The sequence below is a fragment of the Humulus lupulus genome, chromosome 8, assembly GCF_963169125.1.
Source record: "Humulus lupulus chromosome 8, drHumLupu1.1, whole genome shotgun sequence".
In the NCBI taxonomy this organism is placed as follows: Eukaryota; Viridiplantae; Streptophyta; class Magnoliopsida; order Rosales; family Cannabaceae; genus Humulus; species Humulus lupulus.
The window spans coordinates 26,639,248-26,661,005 of record NC_084800.1 but is presented as its reverse complement, the minus strand read 5'-3'; the positions used below and the strand labels follow the sequence as shown (position 1 = coordinate 26,661,005).

Sequence of the window (21,758 nt, the reverse complement as noted above, 5' to 3'; positions counted from 1 at the left end):
TGCATTATTGTCCTTGGGTATTTTATCATTTTTAGATTTTTCATATGATTAACATTGTTCTTTTAAAGTAAAGAACTTTATAACTCAAATTAACTTTTGTTAGAAAAGAATATGGACTTTAAAGTTATATTTTCCAAGTAAATGTTGGGATGTGAACTATTTACTTGTCCATTTTTGTAAATCAAGTAACTAAGTAACTAAACAAGCATATCAATGATTCTTGAAACCTTTCCTTTTCTCAAACTCTAGATTACATCTTACCTTTATTTCATTTATCTCATTTTATCACCTTATCTAAAAGACAATATCAAATCTCAAACCTCTTTTCATTTACAATTTTATTTATTTCTTGTTACTAACTTTTTGTGTTATTTTCTACTAATATTTTGATTTTAGGTTGCCTCCTTGTGGATTAACCGTCCGATTATACTACAACCACCGCTTAGTGTTTGTCACGATTTGAGTGTTAAACAAATTTTGGCACCGTTGCCGAGAAGGTAGTTTTCAAAGGTTTAGTGAAATTCTTACAAAAATTATACATATATAAATATACATATAAAAAAGGACATATATATCTATTTCTTAATATATTTTTTTTCTCTACTTTTCGGATAAAACAAAAAAATAAAAATAAAAACTAGAAAAAAAAAACATTATATAAACATTTATATAAACTTATATTTTTTTTAAACTATAAACATATCTTTCTTTCTTTCTTAATTTCTTTTTTTTAGTTACATAAATATTTGTAGAAAAAAAAAGAATAAACTTGTTATTTATCTTCACTTTAACTTTCTTTTCTTTATTTTATTTTTGTGTTGTTTATTTTGTTGCTTAGTTTAGGATTTTCCTTTTTCTTTGCCTTAGTTTTCCTTAGAATTTAGGTTTCCAAAAATATATATATAAAATTGTTCATAAAATTTCAATTATAAAACGCTAAGTATTGGGAACAATTGTGTAATATTACAAATGGTAGAAACCGATATTGTTCTGTCTAGAAAAATTGGTTGTTAAATAAGGTTTGTGATAGCGTTACCCTCCACACTTACCTGGGAATCTCGGGGAGTTCTATCTAGGCAAGTGTGGGTCTAAAGCGGTACCTTGGCAACATTCTCAATCGGCCTGGGAACATTTCGAGCATCTACCTCTGCACTATTACATTGTTGAAATTATTACTATAAGAAAACCAAGCTTGTTCTGTCAAAATAAGCAATTTCACCCTGCTTAAAGGTTATTTGGTCGAAAAGGTTGACTTGTGATCCACCATACTTACTCAGTAACCTCAGGGAGTTCAAGTAAGGTGTTGGAGATCACTCGAAAACCTCCAAATCTCATGGGAACAAGTTTAACCAAAAAAAAATTATCAAAAGAAAATAAAAAATCAAAGAAAATAAAAAAAATAATAAATCTAATTGTGATTTTCAAGAGTGGATGAATCATCACGAAAATTCTAGTGACATTTCTTCCAATTCATCTACCACTCCTTCCGAAACTCCTTCCACCAATCCTGCTTCTCCACAAACTTTCGCTGATAATAATCCATTCGCAATGGCTCGCAATGATGAAATCCAACCAAGAACTCTCAATGACTATCTCTATCCTACTCACACTTCCACGCCTTCATGCATTATCTTCCCTCCTAATATGCCCGCATTAGACTTTAAACCAGGCATGATTCAACTCTTGGCCACATTTCATGGAATGGAAAACGAAAACCCATACGTGAATATCAGAGAATTCGAGGAGGTAGTAGCCACGTTCTATAACCGAGCCGAAAATTCTGATGCTGTGCGACTGAAGTTGTTCCCTTTCTCCTTGAAGGACAAAGCCAAAAGCTGGTTATACTCTTTGAGACCTAGGTCTATTGGAACATGGGAGGAGATGACCAAATCCTTATTTCTGAAACACTTCCCCAGCCATAAGACCAATAGCCTAAAACAATAGATTTCCACATTTTCCCAAAAGGGCAATGAAACGTTCTATCAAGTCTGGGAAAGATTCAAAGATCTGTTGAATCAGTGCCCACACCATGGCTATGAGAACTGGCGTTTGGTCAGTTACTTCTATGAAGGCCTCACGAGTTGTGAGCGCCAGTTTGTAGAAATGCTATGCAATGGTGAATTCCTCGAAAAAGAGCCAGACGATGCTCTTGAATATCTCGAAGAAACCGCAAAAAAGTCTCACACCTGGACTGGTCCAAGTGCTACTGATAGCACCAACCGACACAAACCATCCAGGATCTATCAACTTCAAGAAGAGGGTAGTGTTAAGGCCCAACTCGAAGCTTTGAAAAAGCAGTTTGAGGTCTTAATGACGAAAAATGGCCAAAAATCGCACATGATCGCTCAAGCGGAACCGCAAGAACCTTGCTTTGTTTGTGGAGGGACGGATCATTTAGCTAAGGACTACATAGCTTTGATTGTGTAATTTAGTTTAGTTTATAGAAATTTGTATTTTTTTTACATATTTTTATCTTTACATCATATTTTTGAAAAGTTTTTTTTTTTGATTGTGTAATTATTTTTGTAAGTATCATGTGTAATTATAAGAAAATATTGCTTTCATTGTAAAAAAAACTTGTCGCAAAAGTCATACAACCAATAACTCTATCGAAAAAGAAAAGATCTCCAATAACTATTATCAAGCTGAGAGTCCGAATTGAGCAACTTCTTCATTACTGTAATTCATAAATATCATCTCAAATAATATATAAATATTATATCTTCTATATAATAAGTGTGTGGATAACGGAAATTTTTAGTTTTAACGATTTTTTATTTTTTTAATGTTAACTTTAACGAAATATTTTTATATTTAACAGTAGTTTGTAAACACTTAAACTTAAATAAATAAAATAATTAATTAAAAAAATTAAAATATGATATTTTTGTGATATTTTACAATGATAATCATTTAAAAATAATAAATAACTAAAAAAATTAAAATATGATATTTTTTAGATATTAAAAATAATAAATAAATTAAAATAAGATATTTTTGAGATATTTTACAATGATAATTATTTAAAAATAATAAAATCATATGTTTTATAACTTAAATAAAATTTAATTAAATTTAAACTCACTTATTAGAATAATATCATATTAAACATATAATATAATCTATTGTCAATTAGCAACAAATTGTTTTTTCTTTAAAAACTATCAGGAAAATTAAATTTAAAATCCACGTATAATATTTAATATTAGAATAAACATATAATATATAATATCTTGTTGTCACTCCCAAATTCAAAAACTATAACAAATATAAACTTAAACAAAAATAAATAAATTATTTAATTCAAATAAGATATTTATTTGAAATTTATATAACATTAATATAAATTTAATAAAAATAATTAATAAATTCTATAAATAAAACTAAGCAAACGTGCTTATTGCATTTCTCGTAGTTAGATTTTATTTGCACTTTTTACGAATTAATTGTTACTAGCAGAAAGCAACGTGCAATGCACGTTTGCTTAGTTGTATTAAGAAAATGTGTGAATTTATTTTTATTTTATAGCTTTCGTATTAAATTTTATTATTTAATCAAGGGTAGGTAAGCATTTGGTACAGTATATTTTTGTGAAGTATCGTTTTGCTACCCTATATTTACATTAATAGTCATTTGGTACTATGTATTTAATTGATATAATTTTACAAATTTAATAAAACTTCTCTCAATTATATGAGTTCCAAATATAAATTTAATTACTTAATTACATAGAATTGATGACAGTTTTGTCATATTGATAAAAATTGTATTTATGAAATTTGAGTTTAGATACTAAATATCTATGATTTTGAAATAAATAGTACCATATGATTGATTATTGAAAAAAATGGTACCAAAATGATATTTTGTAAAAATACGGGTTCCAAATGAATAAATTTCCTATAATCAGTGTCATATATTTTAAAAGATAATATTTAATATAATGTATGACATAAAGATATTACTAAAAATATTGTTGGAATTCAAATAATAACATTGTAAATTAAAAAATAAAAATAAAATTGTATATAGTTTTATAAAGAATGTGATTTTGTCTTAATAAATAAATAATTAAAAAAAATGAAGAAAGAGATTAATTTTTCTTTGTAGTTTAGGATGATGATTCATCCTTGTTGTTATCTGGTTTGGCTTCAATTGAGAGAATAATGAAATGTTTGTATTTCACATTATTCATTTTTTCTTCATCTCCGGACAATTTGATTGTCCATTTTTTTGTTGCTAATTTATTTGTAACAATTTCAATGTGTTGAGGAATTTCCTACAAGAATAATTTAGAGTTAATTTATATAAATTATGGTATTTTTCATATGTATTATTTTGAAATGTAGTAATATTTATTCTTACCTGTGTAGAATTTTCCATCAACTGGACTACAGAACTACCAAATGTCTTTTCTACTACTTCTCCGAACATAACAACATCGAGCTTTCCAGTATCATCTTCTAGTTGCACATATGCCCTAGCACTTAAAATTCATTTAAATATATTAGTTTTAATGTGAATATTAGTTTTTTTAAAATTTATAATTTATTTAGAAATTCAAATAAAATGTACTCACTGTGGTGTAGGGGTGCCTTGCTGTTTGCAGTTTGGATTTTCACAAACAATTATTTCGTCATACTTATGTCGTATTTTTCTATGGCATGTCACACACGACATGTAATAGTACATTTGGGCATAATCAATTATATTTATCTTTGCTTCTATCCAAAAGTATTTTTTCTACATCAAATAAGAATATTTCTTTAGAAAGTCAATAATTGTACTTTGTTATTAAATTGAAATAAAAAAGTAATATTTACCTCCATAGATTGCAAAGCCTTCATTGCACGGGGAATATCACAAATTTTGACGGTTTTTTGAAGTTCAATAGATGATATAGTAGTAGATAGATGTGTCAACGACGTTTCAATGATACTTTTGATTTTCAGTGTATTATTATTCGCCCTTTAGAATAAAAATGGAATAGTAATAAAAGTTAATAAATATAGGAAGATTGTATGAAAATAATATAACTAAATGTAAAGTAATTTGAGCAATATGTGTATTTTAATATGTGGGTATTACCATTGCTTCAATGCAGTTGCCTCTGGAATTTGAGGATTGATTGTAAAGGTACTTGATGAACGTGATGATAAGAACAATCCTGTGTTCAATTTGAGATTTATATTAATGAAAGTATATCAAAGATATAAGAATATATAAGTTATGTATTTGTAAGTACCTCTATATGTTCGAACAACTATTTGTGTTCCCAATATTATTGGGTATTCTTCAATAATTATTGTTATTGTTTTGCATTCGTCTTGGACAAGCCGACCCCACATAGTCAATTTTATTGGGTTGAAGCTGACAAATTAGATTGAATAAAAAATGTTAGTGTACATTTTGTAAAGTAATATCAATACTAAATGTAATTGAAAGTATGTTTTTTTTTTTTTACCTTTCATCGATAAGATATATCTCTTGGATTGTTTGTTGTTGAAATTTTGTGGTTATCTCTTTTGTTGATTCAATCTGGATTGCAACAGCTAAGAAATCTACATATTGAAATAAGAAAATGGTTATTTTGATGATAATCAATTTGTATAAGAATTAAATTTGAAATACCTATTCGTTCAGCTGAGTCTTTGTAAGAGTGCAAGTCTGTAAATGGAATGATGTTATATTTTGGCGCCACTATTTGATTGTCTTGTTCTTCTACATCTTCTATTAGTGTTCTTGAGTTGAGGGTCCAATCATATTCATATGATCCAATCTTGTACCTTGGGTTGGCATTTTTGACAAGTGCGTCACTGATGTAATAAGAGTGAAAAAATTTAAAGTGTCCTCCCTAGAGTCAATATATGTTCCATAAATTACTGATTGGACTCAATTCCTCTGAACCGAAATTTTAAGAAATAATGGTTAATGTTGTATTATATGAGTTGCAAATGATAAATAGAGGTATGCTACATTCATTTAGGAGAGTATTAGTAATTTTCAAACTAAGATATATTATAACAAATATGATACATGTTGGTCAATTAATATTAGATTTTGGTATTTGACTGCTGTGCTACGACTTGTTCGCTTTGGAGATTTGTCTGCCACAATCATCTTAATTTTCCAAGGTTTTGTATTTGGGGTGATCTCGTTGATCGATGTACATATTGTCGGCATTTTTTCCCTGTAAAGATAGAAGAATATTACACACTTAAATATAATGTATTTGAATTATTAATTTATGAAATAATGGAATAATAGAATAATGGATTGAAAATAGATTAATAAGATCTGTGAATATTACCTACGTAAACATTAATTTAAACATGATGATGATAATAATTCTGTGTACACAATATTTTTGGTGTTTTTTTTGTCAAGTTTATCAGTAGTCACTGGTCGAATTAAAATCCTCATTGTAGACGCTGTTTTTGCCCTTGATAAAGCCACGTATAATTGGCCATGAGAAAATACTGGTTGTGGTAAATAAATCCCAACATAATCTAATGTTTGCCCTTGTGACATATTTATGGTCATTGCAAAACTTAATCTTATAGGAAATTGAGTTCGCTTAAACGGAAAACCACTATTATCATCCACATTTGGTAAGAACGGTATTCTTGGAATGAGGACTCTTTTTCCCATATGATGTCCAACGGCAATTTCAGCATCTATGATATTTCGATCGAAAGCCCGACAAATCAAACGGGTTCCATTGCATAGTCCCTCTGAAGGATTAATGATTCTTAGGAGCATGATGGGACAATTTTTCTTTAGTAATAATTCATGAGGCGAAAGTCCATTAGGCGTTAATGTGTTTAAGAAATCTTCCATAACTGATTACTCAGTTTTATCTATTGTCTCATCTACACTGTAATATCGATGGGCTTCACCTGGAAATCTTTGTATTAACAATGCATTTATTTCATCGACAAAACTATTCTTTGGTGTTAGTATGGCCCGGTTCATAATAGTTGACATATTTCCTGAATAATCTTGAATGTTGTGGAAAACGTCTTGTATTAAGTGATCTAATGAAGTCTTGTCATCACTATAGGGAACAAGCATCCCATTTGGTATTTTGATGATTTCATCTATTGTGGTGGGTGGCAATCCATTACCTACTGCTAACACATAATTTGAAAACATTGGATCTAATCTTGCTCGCATATTTTCAGTTAGTCGAAACTTAGTCAATGTAGGCCACAAGTAAGAATGAACCAGACTGAAATTAACCTACTCTTGTCTAGTTCCTTTACGGACCACAGGCAATACTTATCGAAAATCTCCCCCAAAAACAACAACCTTTCCACCGAAGGCTACGTTAGAATCATTGATGTCTCGTAGCATTTTGTCTAATGCCTCTATGTGTTGTTTTCTTGTCATCGGTGCCTCATCCCATATTATTAATTTTGCTGCACGAAGAAGGTTTGCAAGTGCACTTTGTTTGCTCACACAACATGTGGTTTTTTCGTCAATATCAAGTGGAAGCTTAAAGCGTGAGTGAGCTGTTTGACCTCCTGGAAGTATAGATGCAGCCACACCTAATGAAGCAGTTGCAAGTGCTACCAAGTTTCTTGATCGTATTGTTGCCAGAAGTGCCCTGTATAGGAATGTTTTCCCTGTCCCACCTAGGCCATCTACAAAGAATGCAACATTTTGATTTGATAAAACTTTTTCTAACACTGCATTATACACTTGTTGTTGCTCGCTATTAAGTGATCTTGAAGATGTAATATCTTCTTCTGGAATTTCAACACCCAACTCATCATCGATTTCTCTAGATTGAAATTCATTTCCATCGAAAGAAATGTCTTCATCAAGAAGATGGTAAGAGTTAATGTTTTCCCCATTGATTCAATTGTATAAGAGATTGACCTTAATACATGATATCTTGCAGTCGATGTAGAATCTTCTGAAGATTTGAAATCAATTGACATATCTTCCTCAAAACGTTCCCAAAGGTCTCTTGGATTGGTTGGATTACAATATACCAATATTGTTGCGAACAGTCGCCTCAAACTGGATGGCATTTGATATAAAGATGCCTCATGTAAACAGTTTTCTAAGCTACTGTCTCTTTGTAACAAACCATGCATTGTTGCTGCCTCACGAAATGTGGGGGCCAAAATGCCCTCGATTGTTCTAAGATCTTCAAAGGACAGCGGTCCCCTTACATGGTTTATCAATATTCGCATGAAATAACGCTCACCCTCAAATGGATTTGCTGTAACAATACGCCCTATGACTGTTTTCGTTTTTCGGGGAGTCCATTCTTTGTGTTGATGGTTCCAAACATAATATTCTGGAATTTGTTTGTATAGTAATTTCTTTGCATTTTCATCTACTCGATTTAATGCAAAAAATTGTGTTGGCATAGTTTTTCTAGAACGGTCTAAATTGTGGATGTTAATTAGATCGTCGTTTGCTTGGAAAGTGATTGGGTGTTGATCCTCCAGATGTAAATGCAAACTATACACTGCTGGGGACATCTCATTGATAATAAATCCATATATTCTCCACATTGCTTCTGGGGGAGCAATCCATCGGGCTGATTGGAATTGTTGGATTTCATCAATTTGTTGATTGTTTGTTTCAGAAACCAAGTTGAAAGCGACACGATCATGACCTTTATAAATGTACTTGTAAAGATATTTCACTACTTTTATTGTAGAACAAATCTCTACATTAATGTGAGAGTCAAATGTTTCACGGAGATACGGGTTGTATGGAACAACCCAACGATTGTCTAGATATTGTCCTCAGACCTTCACAGTCATTCCATTGTTTGAGCGCCTATATATTGGGAAGCAATCGTTTCCAACAGTTATTGCAGATGCATAATTCTTTGGATAATTACTTTTGCATCCACGATTTCCTTTCATGCAAACATTTGATGGATTCAATACTCCACATGGTCCATGCATCATGTGCTTCACAACTGCGTTATGGAGGTGGATGTTTGTATTTTGATCAGGTATCTCTGCTGATACGATCTCATCAAAAGATTCTGGTGCATGGAGTTTCCACTCATTTTGTAAGATAATTAAAAAGTGGGCATGCGGAAGACCCCTTTTTTGGTGCTCAATAACGTAGACATATGCTGACACTTTTCCAAATATTTGCCTTTTGAATAACTGGTCCTTTAATTCTTCCAATTTCGCATGAAAGACTCGAGCAACCAAATTAGGTCTATTTTGACTCTCCTCGTGTGGAGTTAGTTCATTTGTAATTTCTGGTCAATTTGGATTGCATGTCATCGTTAAGAAAATGTCAGGTTTGCCGTAACGTTGAACTAAAGCCATTGCTTCCATATATCTTTTTCTCATGTCTCTTGGACCTCCAATAAAAGAAGATGGGAGTATAATCCGTTTCCCAACATTAGAAGGATTTGTTTCCCCAAACGTAATTGTATCAACAATACCTTGATACAACTCTGATCGAATATGTTGTTGCTTGCCTCTAAAATAATCTAGTCTTGAGGTCTCGATCTTCACATACATATCAACTAAAAATTGATGCAATAATCGACCAGAAAGCAGCAAAATTGATCTGACATTTTCTCTTATTTGCAACTTGTAGCAATAATATTCGCGACATGAAACTATTGGGCACTTTCTTTGGTGGTTTAATCCTACAAAAGATGAATGTGAAGGAAATGTTACTAACTTAGATGTATATATACTAAATGTATTTTTCTAAATTTTTAATACTATAATCTAACCTCGCTCTTTTGTTGCAAGTAGTTCTTCTGCAGTGGCTGATTCTTGAGGATTTATTGATGGGTTTGTTTCGCTGTACTTTGATCTGCTTCCTCTAATCCTTTGAATCCCTCGATGCCAACCAGTATCACCAAAAGGAAATAATATTGGATATTGCAGTGGATCATAACACCCAAAGTAATACTGAACTTTATGATTTCCACCAGAATTGTTATACACAAGAATGTTACGCCCTCTTGGTTGATCTCTATCATCATTTTCGACCCATATCACTGCAACTTGTGAGGATGTAGGGGCATTGAATACACGTTGATCAAGCCCAGCATCTGTTTTTTTATGAATGATTTGTTTTTCCAAATCAGGGAGATCTCCAAGTGAACGGAAAAAAATGGAATAAGGATTGATCTGAAGAATATTGATGAGCTGGGTTACAATTGATGGCTCCATTCTATCTGAATCAGAAATTTGATTTTGTAATAAATGCTCCGTGTCGTAGAAATATAATTGGAGATAAGAAGGATGACTATTGGAAGGGAGCAAGTCGTTTATGTAGTGATAGATTTGTCCTTGGGTTCTGAAAGTATATATTCCTCTATTTCTTTAGCAGAGTTCTTTATCAAAATTAACACCGAACGATGTAAACACAAACTTATTGTTATAAGTTCGAATGTATGTTCCGAAATGTTTAGATTCACTACTGTTGGATGTAAACAGTGCATAAAGCTCATTTGGTACATTATTTGTGGCCAGAGAAATTTTTCCATCAGCACAACAAAACCCAGTTGTTTTATGGCAGAATCGCTTTGCTTTACAATGTCGACAGCTAGGCACTAATGGAAGTGAATATGGTTCAGATGGCACTACTTTTAGCAATTGTCTAAATCCAGTAGAACGCATTTGCGATTGAACTATTTTGATGAGAATGACTAATTAGAAAACAAAATGAAACTGTCCATATTGTTTTGATGACTAATTTTGAAAAACTAACTAATTTTATATTAATGCCTTACCCCTACAAGGTCTTGGTATGTTTGTTTCATAGATTACATCCTGTCGAACAACATATGGGTCCTATTCATAAAAAAATTTGAAATGTTAAGAAAAAACGAATAGAAGGATGGTTGAATTAGACTATTGAGAAAAATAATTTCAGGAAAACCTGTTGGATAAATACATTTATAGATGAATTTGGCTCTGAATGAATTAGCCCGGTGCGATCAAGATTGGAATAGATTAAGGCTTCACGAGACGATCCCTCTTCATTGATGTCAGTATGAGTATGAGAATTTCGTTGTCTCTTTGATACTCTTTGAAGATGACTAACATGTTTGTTGACGCTGTTTTTCGTCAACAGTGAAAGAAGAGCACGTAAACAATAATTAGCAATGGCCAATGAAGATATGATAATACAAACACGATTTTTACGTGGTTCAGCAGTTAATTCTGCCTAGTCCACGAGTCTTTCTTATTAAGACTTAAGAATATCTCTGAAAATCCCTCAAGGGTGAATTCTCCAGAGTTTTCCTCAAGATCACAAAAATTTCGTCCTTTACGATGATGCATGACCTCTCTATTTATAGAGAAGAATGTTGAATACTATCCCACATATTTCGGGTAGTTACTCTATATTTGCAAATAGATTAAATGGCATTAAATGCCTGAAATCCGGTGTAAAAGGAAACGTCCCCTGAAGACCAGGGGGCGTATAACTAATCGAATAATATCCCCTGATTGTAGGGGATTTCCAGTAATAAATGTAGACCGCGTCTTGCCATTGATGATTCATTAGGATATTCAAAGTTATTATCCTATATCACCAAGGCCATATTCTCCCAGGTTTCTTACTGACTTTCGAGCTATGACATTTCCCGAGGCCACACGGCGTCGAGCTCGTACACGCATCAGGTTCGGAGCCTCTGATCCGAGATCATCCCAGAGAACAGATGCACCTCGGGCTTATCCTTCGAGCTCGTGAGGATTTCGAGACTACCATCTCTGAAGTCGTCTCTGTTTTGTAGGCTCGTTGTTTAGATTTCGAACATATTCCAGATTTTACGAGTTCACTCATTATGAATCCAGCTTTCGAGGTCACAATCCTCATGGCATGAAATCTGGGTATAACATCTTGCCCCCTCAAAAGTATTTGTTCGAATCCTATGAGAAGGAAACTTTTGAACTACTTTGCTCGGGAACCATACCGTCACATTCTTGAGAGCGGACACGTGTCAGTCGGGTATTGCCCATTCAAGGTACTCGAGTACCTTGGAAATCTGCCCATGATCATTCGTCTGCCACCTTTTTGGTACCATCATGTCATCAATCCCTGTCCGTTGGATTTTATGAGGATTCTGGCCAATGGCTCAGATCAATCCCTTTTATCACTATTTTCCCTCTATGTATATAAGATCTTCTTCTTCTTATTATTTTACACACATCAGAAGCGAAAGAGAAGGGACAAAACCAGAGGCCATCCCAGAGAACTTATTGCTTGTGCATGTTCTCCCAGCCGAAGAAACAGAGGACCACCAGTTTGTTCGAGACCATGTGCTCATACCTGCAGCCTCTCCTTCAATCGACAATTTCTCTGCAATCACCAACCTTGTGTAAGTGTCCGACTGTCTTTTTATTTTTCCTCATACCCGTTTCTGTTCATATTGTTCTTGTTATTTCTGTGAATGTACTAGTTTATTTTCTTAGTACGATACGTTAGGGAATTTCTTGACCGATAGGCTTTCACGTTTTAAGTCTCCGTACTGGGATTACATCACTGATTCCATACCCAGTTTTGGTGTTTGAGCAAGACCTCTTTTTTCTGGGTTTTAAAATTTTAGGAGATGTATCTTGCATATCAAGATATTTGGGTGCAAAACCTTGGTTTCGAAGTATGCACGATACCCAATGTTACCTTTTCTGAATAACCGCCACCTTTTTTCCCAGATAATTCGGGATTTTCAAAATGTTATGCCCACTCTCCTCCTTTTACACGTTTTGACCCTTTAATAAGGGTTTTAATTTCGAACTTGCTACGTCCATAAGATCCGAGCTTGTCCTGTCAAGCTCGTCACCTTTGAACTCTTGCATGCATGGCCCTCACCATTTTTTCTTTCTCGCTAGATGTCACAGAATCTGGAAAAACGGTGGGGGTCATTGCTGGCAATCCCTTACTCGCCAAAATCCCCGAGCCCGGAGTCGCTGTTTGCTCGGAATCAACGTTGGATTCGTGAGTACAACCTTGCGCGCGAGCAGGAGGATATTCGAGCTCATTACCGCCGCCAAATAGACGAGGTCATAGAGAAGAAGAAGAGGATTCTTCGAGAAGCCATTTACCCTGAACCCAACTCAAGGCCCAGGCCGATCCCACTCGACCCCGCATTAAAGGTCACCATCGCGTACAATCCAGGAGAACTCCAATTTTCATTGATGGGGGAGCCTTCTTCCTCGCAGCCGAGGGGAGAATTCTTTGAGGCCGAGCATTACTGGAGCTCTGTCACCTCAATAATTCAGCTAACAGATATCCTGGAATTACATGGCCTAAAGTTGTCAAGCTCCTTGAGATGTCGAGCTCCAACCTCTAGTGAACGAAGCTGCCATGCTCCAGGGGCTGGAAACCCTGACATTAAGCTGAGGTATGCGGCATGGAGCCAGGAACACATGAAGGCAGAAGCGCTACTGCCTTTGAAGTCTTTCTTCAAGGACTTCACGAACTTTGTTGGGTTGGCCCCATTCCAGCTCAACACCAATTCTTATAGGGTCCTGTCAGCCCTAAGGTCGTTATACCAAGAGCTGAAGTGGGAAGGACCTTCACCACAGGAGATTTTATATCTCTTTTGTCTGAAAAGAAACCCCTCCCGAGCTCGGGGAGGAGATGGTTTTTACTACCTTTCGAGCTATCCCAAAGAGAAAAAGGTATTTGAGGATCTCCCTAACCATCCTCCAGACTTTAAGAAGGCCTTCTTCTGGACAGATGGCCTGTCCCCGTCTCGATGATACTCATTCAGGCAGATTCGTAAGTATTCTAGCTTTCTTTATCCCTGTGCTCGGGCTTTGGTTCATAGGCTTGTACTTAGTTAAAATGTGTCTTATTTTCCAGCCAATTTTCACCGTCCTACCCCCAACGTCACGATGAAGGAGCATAGAGATACCCTGCTCCAACTCTCTTACGGCCGGAGATCTCTCTCGTACCTCTTACATGAGAGTAAGCTCCGAGCATGCGGGCTTTTAGGTGATGGCCAGTCCACCTCGGACTGGTCCAACAAGAAGTATGATCATTGGGAGCAGGTGCCTTTGCCCACAGGTATCCTCCCCCCGAGGAGAGAGGTGAGGCCTCCACCTGCAGCTCGCCGAAGGAGTCCACCATCGGGGAATGAGGCTAATGACGAAGCCTCGAGTTCAGACTCGGATGAAGGTAAAGTCATCCTTACCTCGAGAATGTGGTCCCCCACCTTATTAAAGCATAAACCCGATAGGTTAGTTTCATGCCCGTATGATAGATACCACTTCTACATATGGACTTGGGTAGACGATCGAGTTCATAGGTTTGATAGTTGGCTCGGGAAGTATGACACCATGTCTACTTCAGACGAGGTGTGGAATGGGATAGTTGTCCAATATGGGACCAACGATTATAGGGATCTTTCGAGGCTGACGCCCACCTATAGGGAAGGTACTCCCCCCGCCTCTTCTGAAGATGGGGGAATTTCATGGTCCCCGAGCTCTAGTTCGGGGGAGAGTTTCAGTTAGGTTTCTTCTATCACTGCTCTATGTGATTTTGAATCACCTTATACATTATTCCCTCTTTTATTATGATTCACATTGTGGTGACTCTGCAGGCAAGATGGATTCCGACCTCGACAACATCATCGAGAGTGGTGGCGCCAAAAGGAGCAAGCGTCCCAGGGCGGGGTCGCGAAAGGTGGACCGGCCTACCAAAATCCCCAAGAGGACCGAGAAGACACCTCCTCCCCCAGCTCCGCCTGTTGCCAGTTCCATCACGGCGCCGTCTTCGCAGGTCGGTGCCTCCACCGTGGTATCGACTTCGCTGGTCGATGCCTCTAACATGACGGAGCCCCAACTTCCTGTAGTGGTTCGATCGACACTTGGTCCACCTCCTAAAAAGCCTTCTGCTTCTCGAACTCAGAAGCTGTCAGTTTCTACCCACATGGACGCGTATGTGGTTGACAATAGGGCTGTGTAGAAATTTTTACAACCCGAATAATCCGCCCAAACCAACCCGAAAAAATCGCCAAAAAACGCAACCCGAAAAAACCGACCAAAATTTAAACCGCCCAATATAACCCAACCCGCCCAATTAAGAATTTATTATTTTTAATATATTCAAATAAATATATAAATTAATTAAGTTTTGTTTTAATTTTTTTACTATAAATTTAAAATATTGTTTTAAGCTTAAAAAGATAAACTTCACATTATTAGTACTAGTATTTAAAAGAAAAAAATTACAAAAATGTAAAAAAAAAAATATATCACTTTTGTTTGGGCGGGTTGACCCGACCAACCCGCCCAAAAAAAATACAATTTCAGTTTGGGCGGGTTAACCCGACCAACCCGCCCAAATTATTGGACGGGTTAAAAAAAAATTTCTTAATTGGGCAAGTTACAGGTCACTTTTGCTAACCCGATTATGACATTGGACGGGTAAAAATGTCTTGTAACCCGACCAACCCGCCCAATGCTCAGCCCTAGTTGACAATGCCGATGGGTCCCATGGGTCTACGCTGGCCTCGGATGTTATGTCCCGAATTGGCCAGAGCTTTGGCAGTCTCGAAGCTCCTCAATGGCAATGCCTGAACAATACCCGAGACTGCACTGCCCTCTATGAGAAGAGTATCGAGCTCGCTGCCGCGGTAAGTTTCCTTCTACAGTCCTTCTACTTCTTAGTTATAATCACACTGACCTAGTGCTAATGATGATTTCTTTCTTTTCAGTCTCTTGCCTTTACTGCCCAACTCAACTATAAGTTGAACAATGAGATCCATTCGAGCAAGTCTTATGCTCAGGAGGCGAAGGATATCCACCTCAAAGCAAGTGATGACCTGAAGGCAGCAAATGCAAAGCTTGATGCATGAGTTAAGGAGCTTGAGGCCATGGCAACCGAGCTTGGGAAGCTGAAAGCTAGGCTTGAGGAGCTTGAGAAGGAGAATGCCAAGCTCGCAGATCTTGAGAAGGAGAACGCTCGGCTCCAGGAGGCCAACAAAAGGCTCAAAGAGGAAAAGGCCGCCACCTTCGATATCATTGAGGGTGAAAAGGCTCGTCTCCTCGCTGAGTACAAAGAGAAGAAGGACCAAGCGGTTGATTCGGCCATGTACAGAATGTGGGCCAACAACGAAGACCTGGATACCAACTTCTTAGGCCCTCTCGAGGCGAAGCTTCTTGATAAGTGGAATGCTCGGCTTGAGAAGGAAGAGGCTGCTCGGGAGGCCGCCTCCGAGGGAGCACGGAAGGATAGTCATGCTATTCGTCCTGAGGGGTCCGGTGCTGCTGATGCTAAGAAGGCCAAGGAGACTCCTCCTTCTTGAATCTGATCTCGGGGAAATCTTATCTTGGGGCTGCGTCCCCTTATTTTTTGTAATTACTTTAATTTATGCCCACAGGGCTGATACAGTTTCTTTTATATTGATTTATATATGCTTTACACTTCTTAGCTCGAAATATTTTGCATATTTTATATTAATGAGTTTTTTATGTTTATTTATTCATACAAACATAGTTTGGATTTTAGGCTCGAAACTCGATGCATTCACGCATAGTTTGTTCGAATTATCCGCTTCCGATCTCGTTATTCATCAAAGTCGGATATTACTTTAACCATGAACCTGAAAGTACTTATATGGTATGTAATGCGAATGGTTTAGTTATATCTTTTTGCTTAGTTACTTTTTCTCGTCCTCGGTTTTTACTCTGAGATTAAGAGTTCGAAACTATTTTCCTTTAAGATATTCCAGCCTCGATCTCGACTTATCTCGAAGTAGGTTTAGGTTCCTACTTATCGTCGATTAGTTTTGGCTGGTTTGCTCCAAACCTGTTAAGTTTGCACATCTGGTTAAATCCAAACGTTATTATCTTTTGATAATTTGGTTATCCAAACTATTTAAGCTCGCGTATCTGGTTGCATCCAAATACTTTTTTTTTTTTTTGATAGTTCGGTTATGTCCAAACTATCTAAGCTTGCGTATCTGGTTATATCCAAATACTTTTATGTTTTTTGTGTATGTTATTTTATTTTTTAAGCTGATGGTATATATACCAATGATGCCCCCTTAATATCCTATGAGTGTGACCATAGGTTATTAAATTAAGAGAGATTGCAAAAATGAAAAGAGATAACATATTAAACGAAACAGATCTTTATTTGATGGAATTCAAAAGCAGACAAATTAGTACAGATAATTAATCATGGTTATCAGCAACACACTTCCTATACTACTGATAGTAAGGTCTAAGGTGTTCGCCATTCCATGCTCGCGATATCAGGCTCCCATCCAATCTCGCCAGCTTGTAAACACCGGTCCGGATGACTGACTCTATCTGGTATGGTCCTTCCCAATTCGGTCCGAGCACACCAGCTGTTGGATCTCGTGTTGCCAAAAATACGCGTCTTAACACCAAATCTCCCACACCGTACTTTCGATCTCGAACCCTTTTGTTGAAATATCTAGTAGCTCATTGCTGGTAGGCAACGTTCCTTAACTGAGCCTCCTTTCTCTTTTCTTCAATCAAGTCTAAGGTTTCTTTGAGATGAGTGTGGTTTGAGTCTTGGTCGTAAATTTGAGTTCGGACTGTTGGAATTTCGACCTCAATAGGTAACATAGCCTTACATCCGTATGCTAGAGAGAACGGGGTGTGCCCCGTTGATGTTCGAGCCGTGGTTCTATAACCCCATAGGACTTGGGGCAATTCTTCGGGCCAACGTCCCTTTGCTTCCTCCAACTTTTTCTTTAATGAACTCTTGAGAGTTTTGTTTACAGCCTTGACCTGGCCATTTGCCTGAGGATGAGCCACAAACGAAAAACTCTTTATTATTCCATTCTTTTCACAAAAGTTGGTAAACAAATCGCTTTCGAACTGGGTCCCGTTGTCGGACACAATCTTCCTCGGCACCCCATATCGGCATACAATTTTCTTTACCACGAAGTCAAGGACTTTTTTGGAAGTTATTGTTGCCAACGGTTCAGCTTCCGTCCACTTTGTGAAGTAATCCACCGCGACTACAACATATTTTACACCACCTTTGCCAGTTGGGAGAGAGCCAATGAGGTCGATTCCCCATACCGTGAATGGCCATGGGGATGTCAACATGGTCAGCTCGGATGGTGGAGCTCGAGGAATCGTGGTGAATCTCTGGCACTTGTCGCATTTCTTTACATATTCGAAAGAATCTGACTTAATGGTGGGCCAAAAATATCCTTGGCGTATGATTTTCTTGGACAGGCTATGCCCCCCAGTATGATCTCCACAGAACCCTTCGTGAATTTCTTCGATGATTCACTTGGCTTCGAGTGGAGTTACGCATCGTAGTAATGGCATGGAATACCCCCTTCTATATAGCTTTCCGTCCATCATGGTGTATCGGGGAAGCTAATACATTAACTTTCGAGCCTGGTTCTGGTCTTTTGGGAGGACACCGGTCTCGAGGTATTCTACTATCGGGGTCATCCACGTAGGCTCGGATTCAATCATACACACGTCTTCCTCCTCCGGCTCATTAATGCTAGGTGTCGAGAGGTGTTCTATGGGGACAACGTTTAGTTCTTCATTCTCAGCGGAGGTAGCGAGCCGAGCTAAAGCGTCTGCATTTGAGTTCCTCTCTCGGGGGACTTGTTCGATCGCATAAAACTCGAAATGCTCTAATGCAGATTTTTCCTTCTCTAAATAAGCTGCCATCCTCGTGCCACGAGCTTGATATTCTCCCAAGATTTTATTAACCACGAGCTGGGAGTCACTGTAACAATGTATAGCTTTTGCTTTGAGTTCTTTTGCTATACGAAGTCCTGTGAGTAAAGCCTCGTATTCGGCCTCATTATTCGACGCTTCGAAGCCAAATCTTAAGGCAGAATGAAATCTGTTCCCTGCGGGGGTAACCAAAATGACCCATGCCCCCGCTTCATTTTCATTTGATGAGCCGTCGACGTAAAGTTTCCACAGCTCGTGGGCCGGGGTTATCACCTCGTCGTCGGCCATACCAGTACATTCCACTATAAAGTCCGCCAACGCCTGCACCTTAATGGTCGTCCTCGGATGGTAGGTGATTTCGAACTGCCCGAGCTCAATCGCCCATTTAAGAAGTCGGCCTAAAGCTTCCGGTTTGGACAAGACTTGTCGAAGTGGTTGATCAGTCAACACATGGATGGGATGTGCTTGGAAGTAGGGGCGGAGTTTACGAGATGAATGAATTATACTAAGCGCTAGCTTCTCCATCAGGGGGTATCTCGACTCTGCCCCCAGTAATGTTTTACTGATGTAGTAAACGGGTCTTTGTACCTTATCTTCTTCTCGAACTAGCACTGCGCTTATTACGTGTTCGGTGGTGGAAAGGTATAGGTACAGTACTTCTCCCGTTTCAGGTTTTGACAAGATAGGGGGTTCGGCGAGGTGCTTTTTAAGTTCCTGGAATGCCAGCTCGCACTCCTCGGTCCATTCAAACTTATTTCCACCTCTCAAAAGGTTGAAAAATGGGAGACACCAGTCCGTTGATTTTGAAATAAACCTACTCAGGGCTGCCATCCTTCCGGTCAAACTTTGGACATCTTTGTGTCTTCGAGGTGAAGGCATGTCAATCAGGGCCTGGATCTTGTCGGGGTTAGCCTCGATTCCTTGAGAGTTCACGATAAAGCCCAGGAATTTTCCTGAAGACACCCCAAAAGTGCACTTCTAAGGGTTTAACTTCATGTTATACTTTCGGAGCACGCCGAAGCATTCTTCGAGGTCATCAACATGGTTTTTGTTGAGTTAAGACTTGACAAGCATGTCATCAACATAAACCTCCATGTTGTTCCCTATTTGTTTTGAAAACATCATGTTCACGAACCGCTGGTATGTGGCCCCAGCATTCTTGAGCCCGAATGGCATGACATTATAGCAGTATAGCCCCTTATCCGTTATGAAGCTCGTGTGTTCTTGGTCAGGGGTATGCATGGGAATCTAGTTATATCCAGAATAGGCATCCATGAAGGACATCAGGCCATGCCCCACCGTGGCATCCACGAGCTGGCCAATCCTTGGTAACGGAAAACAGTCTTTCGGGCAAGCTTTGTTGAGGTCTGAATAGTCAATATAGGTCCGCCACGTCCCATTGGGTTTTGGGACTAACACCGGATTGGCTACCCAATCAGGGTAAAAGGCATCCCGAATGAATCGGTTTGCCTTCAACCTGTCAACCTCCTCCTTTAGTGCCTTCTTTCTATCTTCGTCCAGTTGTCTTCGCTTTTGCTGCTTCGGAGGGAAGCTTTTGTCTGCATTCAGCGCATGGCTTGCTATATTCGGACTTATTCCCACCATGTCCGAATGCGACCACGCGAAGACATCCTGGTTCTTCTTCAGAAAGCAAATTAGTTGCTATTTTGTCTCCTCTTGGAGGTGTTTTCCAATCTTCACCTTTTTCGGGGGATCAGCTTCCTCGAGCTGAATTTCTTCGAGCTCCTCTAAGGGTTCGAGATCAGCTTTTTCCTCAACCCTTGGATCGATTTCTTCATCAATTTCTAAGATTTTCCCGTCTTTATTTTGAATAATGACCAGTGTTTGTGCACTCGTCTGTTTCTTTCCTCTTAGGGAAATGTTGTAGCATTCCCTCCCAGCCAATTGATCTCCCTTTAATGTTCCAACGCCGCTAAGGGTCGGAAACTTAAGGGCTAGATGCCTTACTGATGAGACTGCCCCCAGCCCGACCAGGGCGGGTCTCCCGAGCAGAACATTGTAGGCTGAAGGTAGATCCACTACCACGAATTCCATCATCTTAGTTGTCGAGACTGGATAGTCTCCTAAGGTTACGGGGAGCTCGATGGAGCCCATACAGGCAATTCCTTCTCCTGAAAAGCCGTACAAAGTAGTTGCACAAGCCTTCAGGTCACGAAGGGAGAGTCCCATCTTCTCGAGGGTTGCTTTATAGAGGATGTTAACTGAGCTCCCGTTGTCCATAAGGACCCGGTGGACCCTCTTATTGGCCAGCTGGAGAGTGATGACCAGCGGATCATGGTGAGGAAACTGGACATGATACGCGTCTTCCTCAGTGAAGGTTATTGGTTGTGTTTCAATTCTCTGGCTTTTTGGAGCTCTAGGTTCGGGTTCGTAGGGAGACCCGTCTCCGGTCTTTAGCTCGTTAACATATCTCTTTTGGGTATTTCTGCTCGTTCCTGCGGGGTGAGGCCCTCCCGAGATGGTTATCACATCCTCTCCATCAATCGGCGGGGGCCTATCCTCTTCCCGAGCTCGAGAATTGTTGTTAGGTGCGGGCTGCGATGCGGCGATTCTCTGGTTCGCGGTCGCCTGATTAGTACTCTGGTTCTTCACATATTGTCTAAAGTAACCTCTGGAGATCAATCCTTCGATCTCATCTTTCAGCTGTCGACATTAATCGGTAGTATGCCCGGTGTCTCTGTGAAATCAGCAATACTTGCTTGAATCCCTCTTGGACTTTTGATTTCTCATCGGGTCCAGACGCCTAAAGGGGACCTGGTTTTCATTAGCCAGGTATATGTTCTCCCGAGACTCGTTGAGCTCGGTGTACACTCTATACACGGAGAAATATCTCTCCCCCTTCTTTTTCTTTCCTCCTTCGGCCTCGAGATTACTTCCTTCGTTCTTTTTTCTCTTAGAAGGGTTTTCCACTGCAGGCTTTGAAGCTATTGGGTCCGCCGAGGTTGAGGCAGAGTTTACGTTTATCGTTGTAGTTTCGGGCTGGGAAGTCACATTTAGTGTCGACCTCGCTTCCTCTACATTGACAAACCTCTGCGCTCGTCTATTAAACTCGGCCAGGGACCTCACTGGTTTTCTTTGCATATCGTCCCAGAGGGCGCT

The 21,758-nt window shown here is 38.3% G+C and overlaps 3 protein-coding genes and 1 non-coding gene across 4 annotated transcripts; all 4 read right to left on the bottom strand.

Annotated features, from left to right (window-relative positions):
- Nucleotides 1-1,929: 1,929 nt before the first annotated feature.
- LOC133798905 (small nucleolar RNA R71) lies at nt 1,930-2,035 on the bottom strand. The gene has a single exon (XR_009876121.1). It is a non-coding gene; the product is annotated as a small nucleolar RNA R71 (small nucleolar RNA).
- Nucleotides 2,036-4,111: 2,076 nt separating this feature from the next.
- Nucleotides 4,112-6,840, bottom strand: LOC133795176 (replication protein A 70 kDa DNA-binding subunit B-like). The gene is made up of 9 exons (XM_062232630.1): nt 6,481-6,840; nt 5,632-5,854; nt 5,465-5,561; nt 5,246-5,370; nt 5,089-5,167; nt 4,824-4,968; nt 4,580-4,743; nt 4,366-4,486; nt 4,112-4,279 (listed from the first exon to the last, which is right to left on the bottom strand). Exons 1-9 carry the CDS (start codon nt 6,838-6,840, stop codon nt 4,112-4,114), a joined length of 1,482 nt encoding a protein of 493 aa, XP_062088614.1.
- Nucleotides 6,841-6,846: 6 nt separating this feature from the next.
- On the bottom strand, nt 6,847-7,176 carry LOC133795175 (uncharacterized). The gene has a single exon (XM_062232629.1). It carries the CDS (start codon nt 7,174-7,176, stop codon nt 6,847-6,849), a length of 330 nt encoding a protein of 109 aa, XP_062088613.1.
- Nucleotides 7,177-7,281: 105 nt separating this feature from the next.
- LOC133795174 (uncharacterized) lies at nt 7,282-10,175 on the bottom strand. Its single transcript, XM_062232627.1, has 5 exons — nt 9,731-10,175; nt 9,347-9,640; nt 8,775-9,241; nt 7,885-8,648; nt 7,282-7,786 (listed from the first exon to the last, which is right to left on the bottom strand). Exons 1-5 carry the CDS (start codon nt 10,173-10,175, stop codon nt 7,282-7,284), a joined length of 2,475 nt encoding a protein of 824 aa, XP_062088611.1.
- Nucleotides 10,176-21,758: the final 11,583 nt, after the last annotated feature.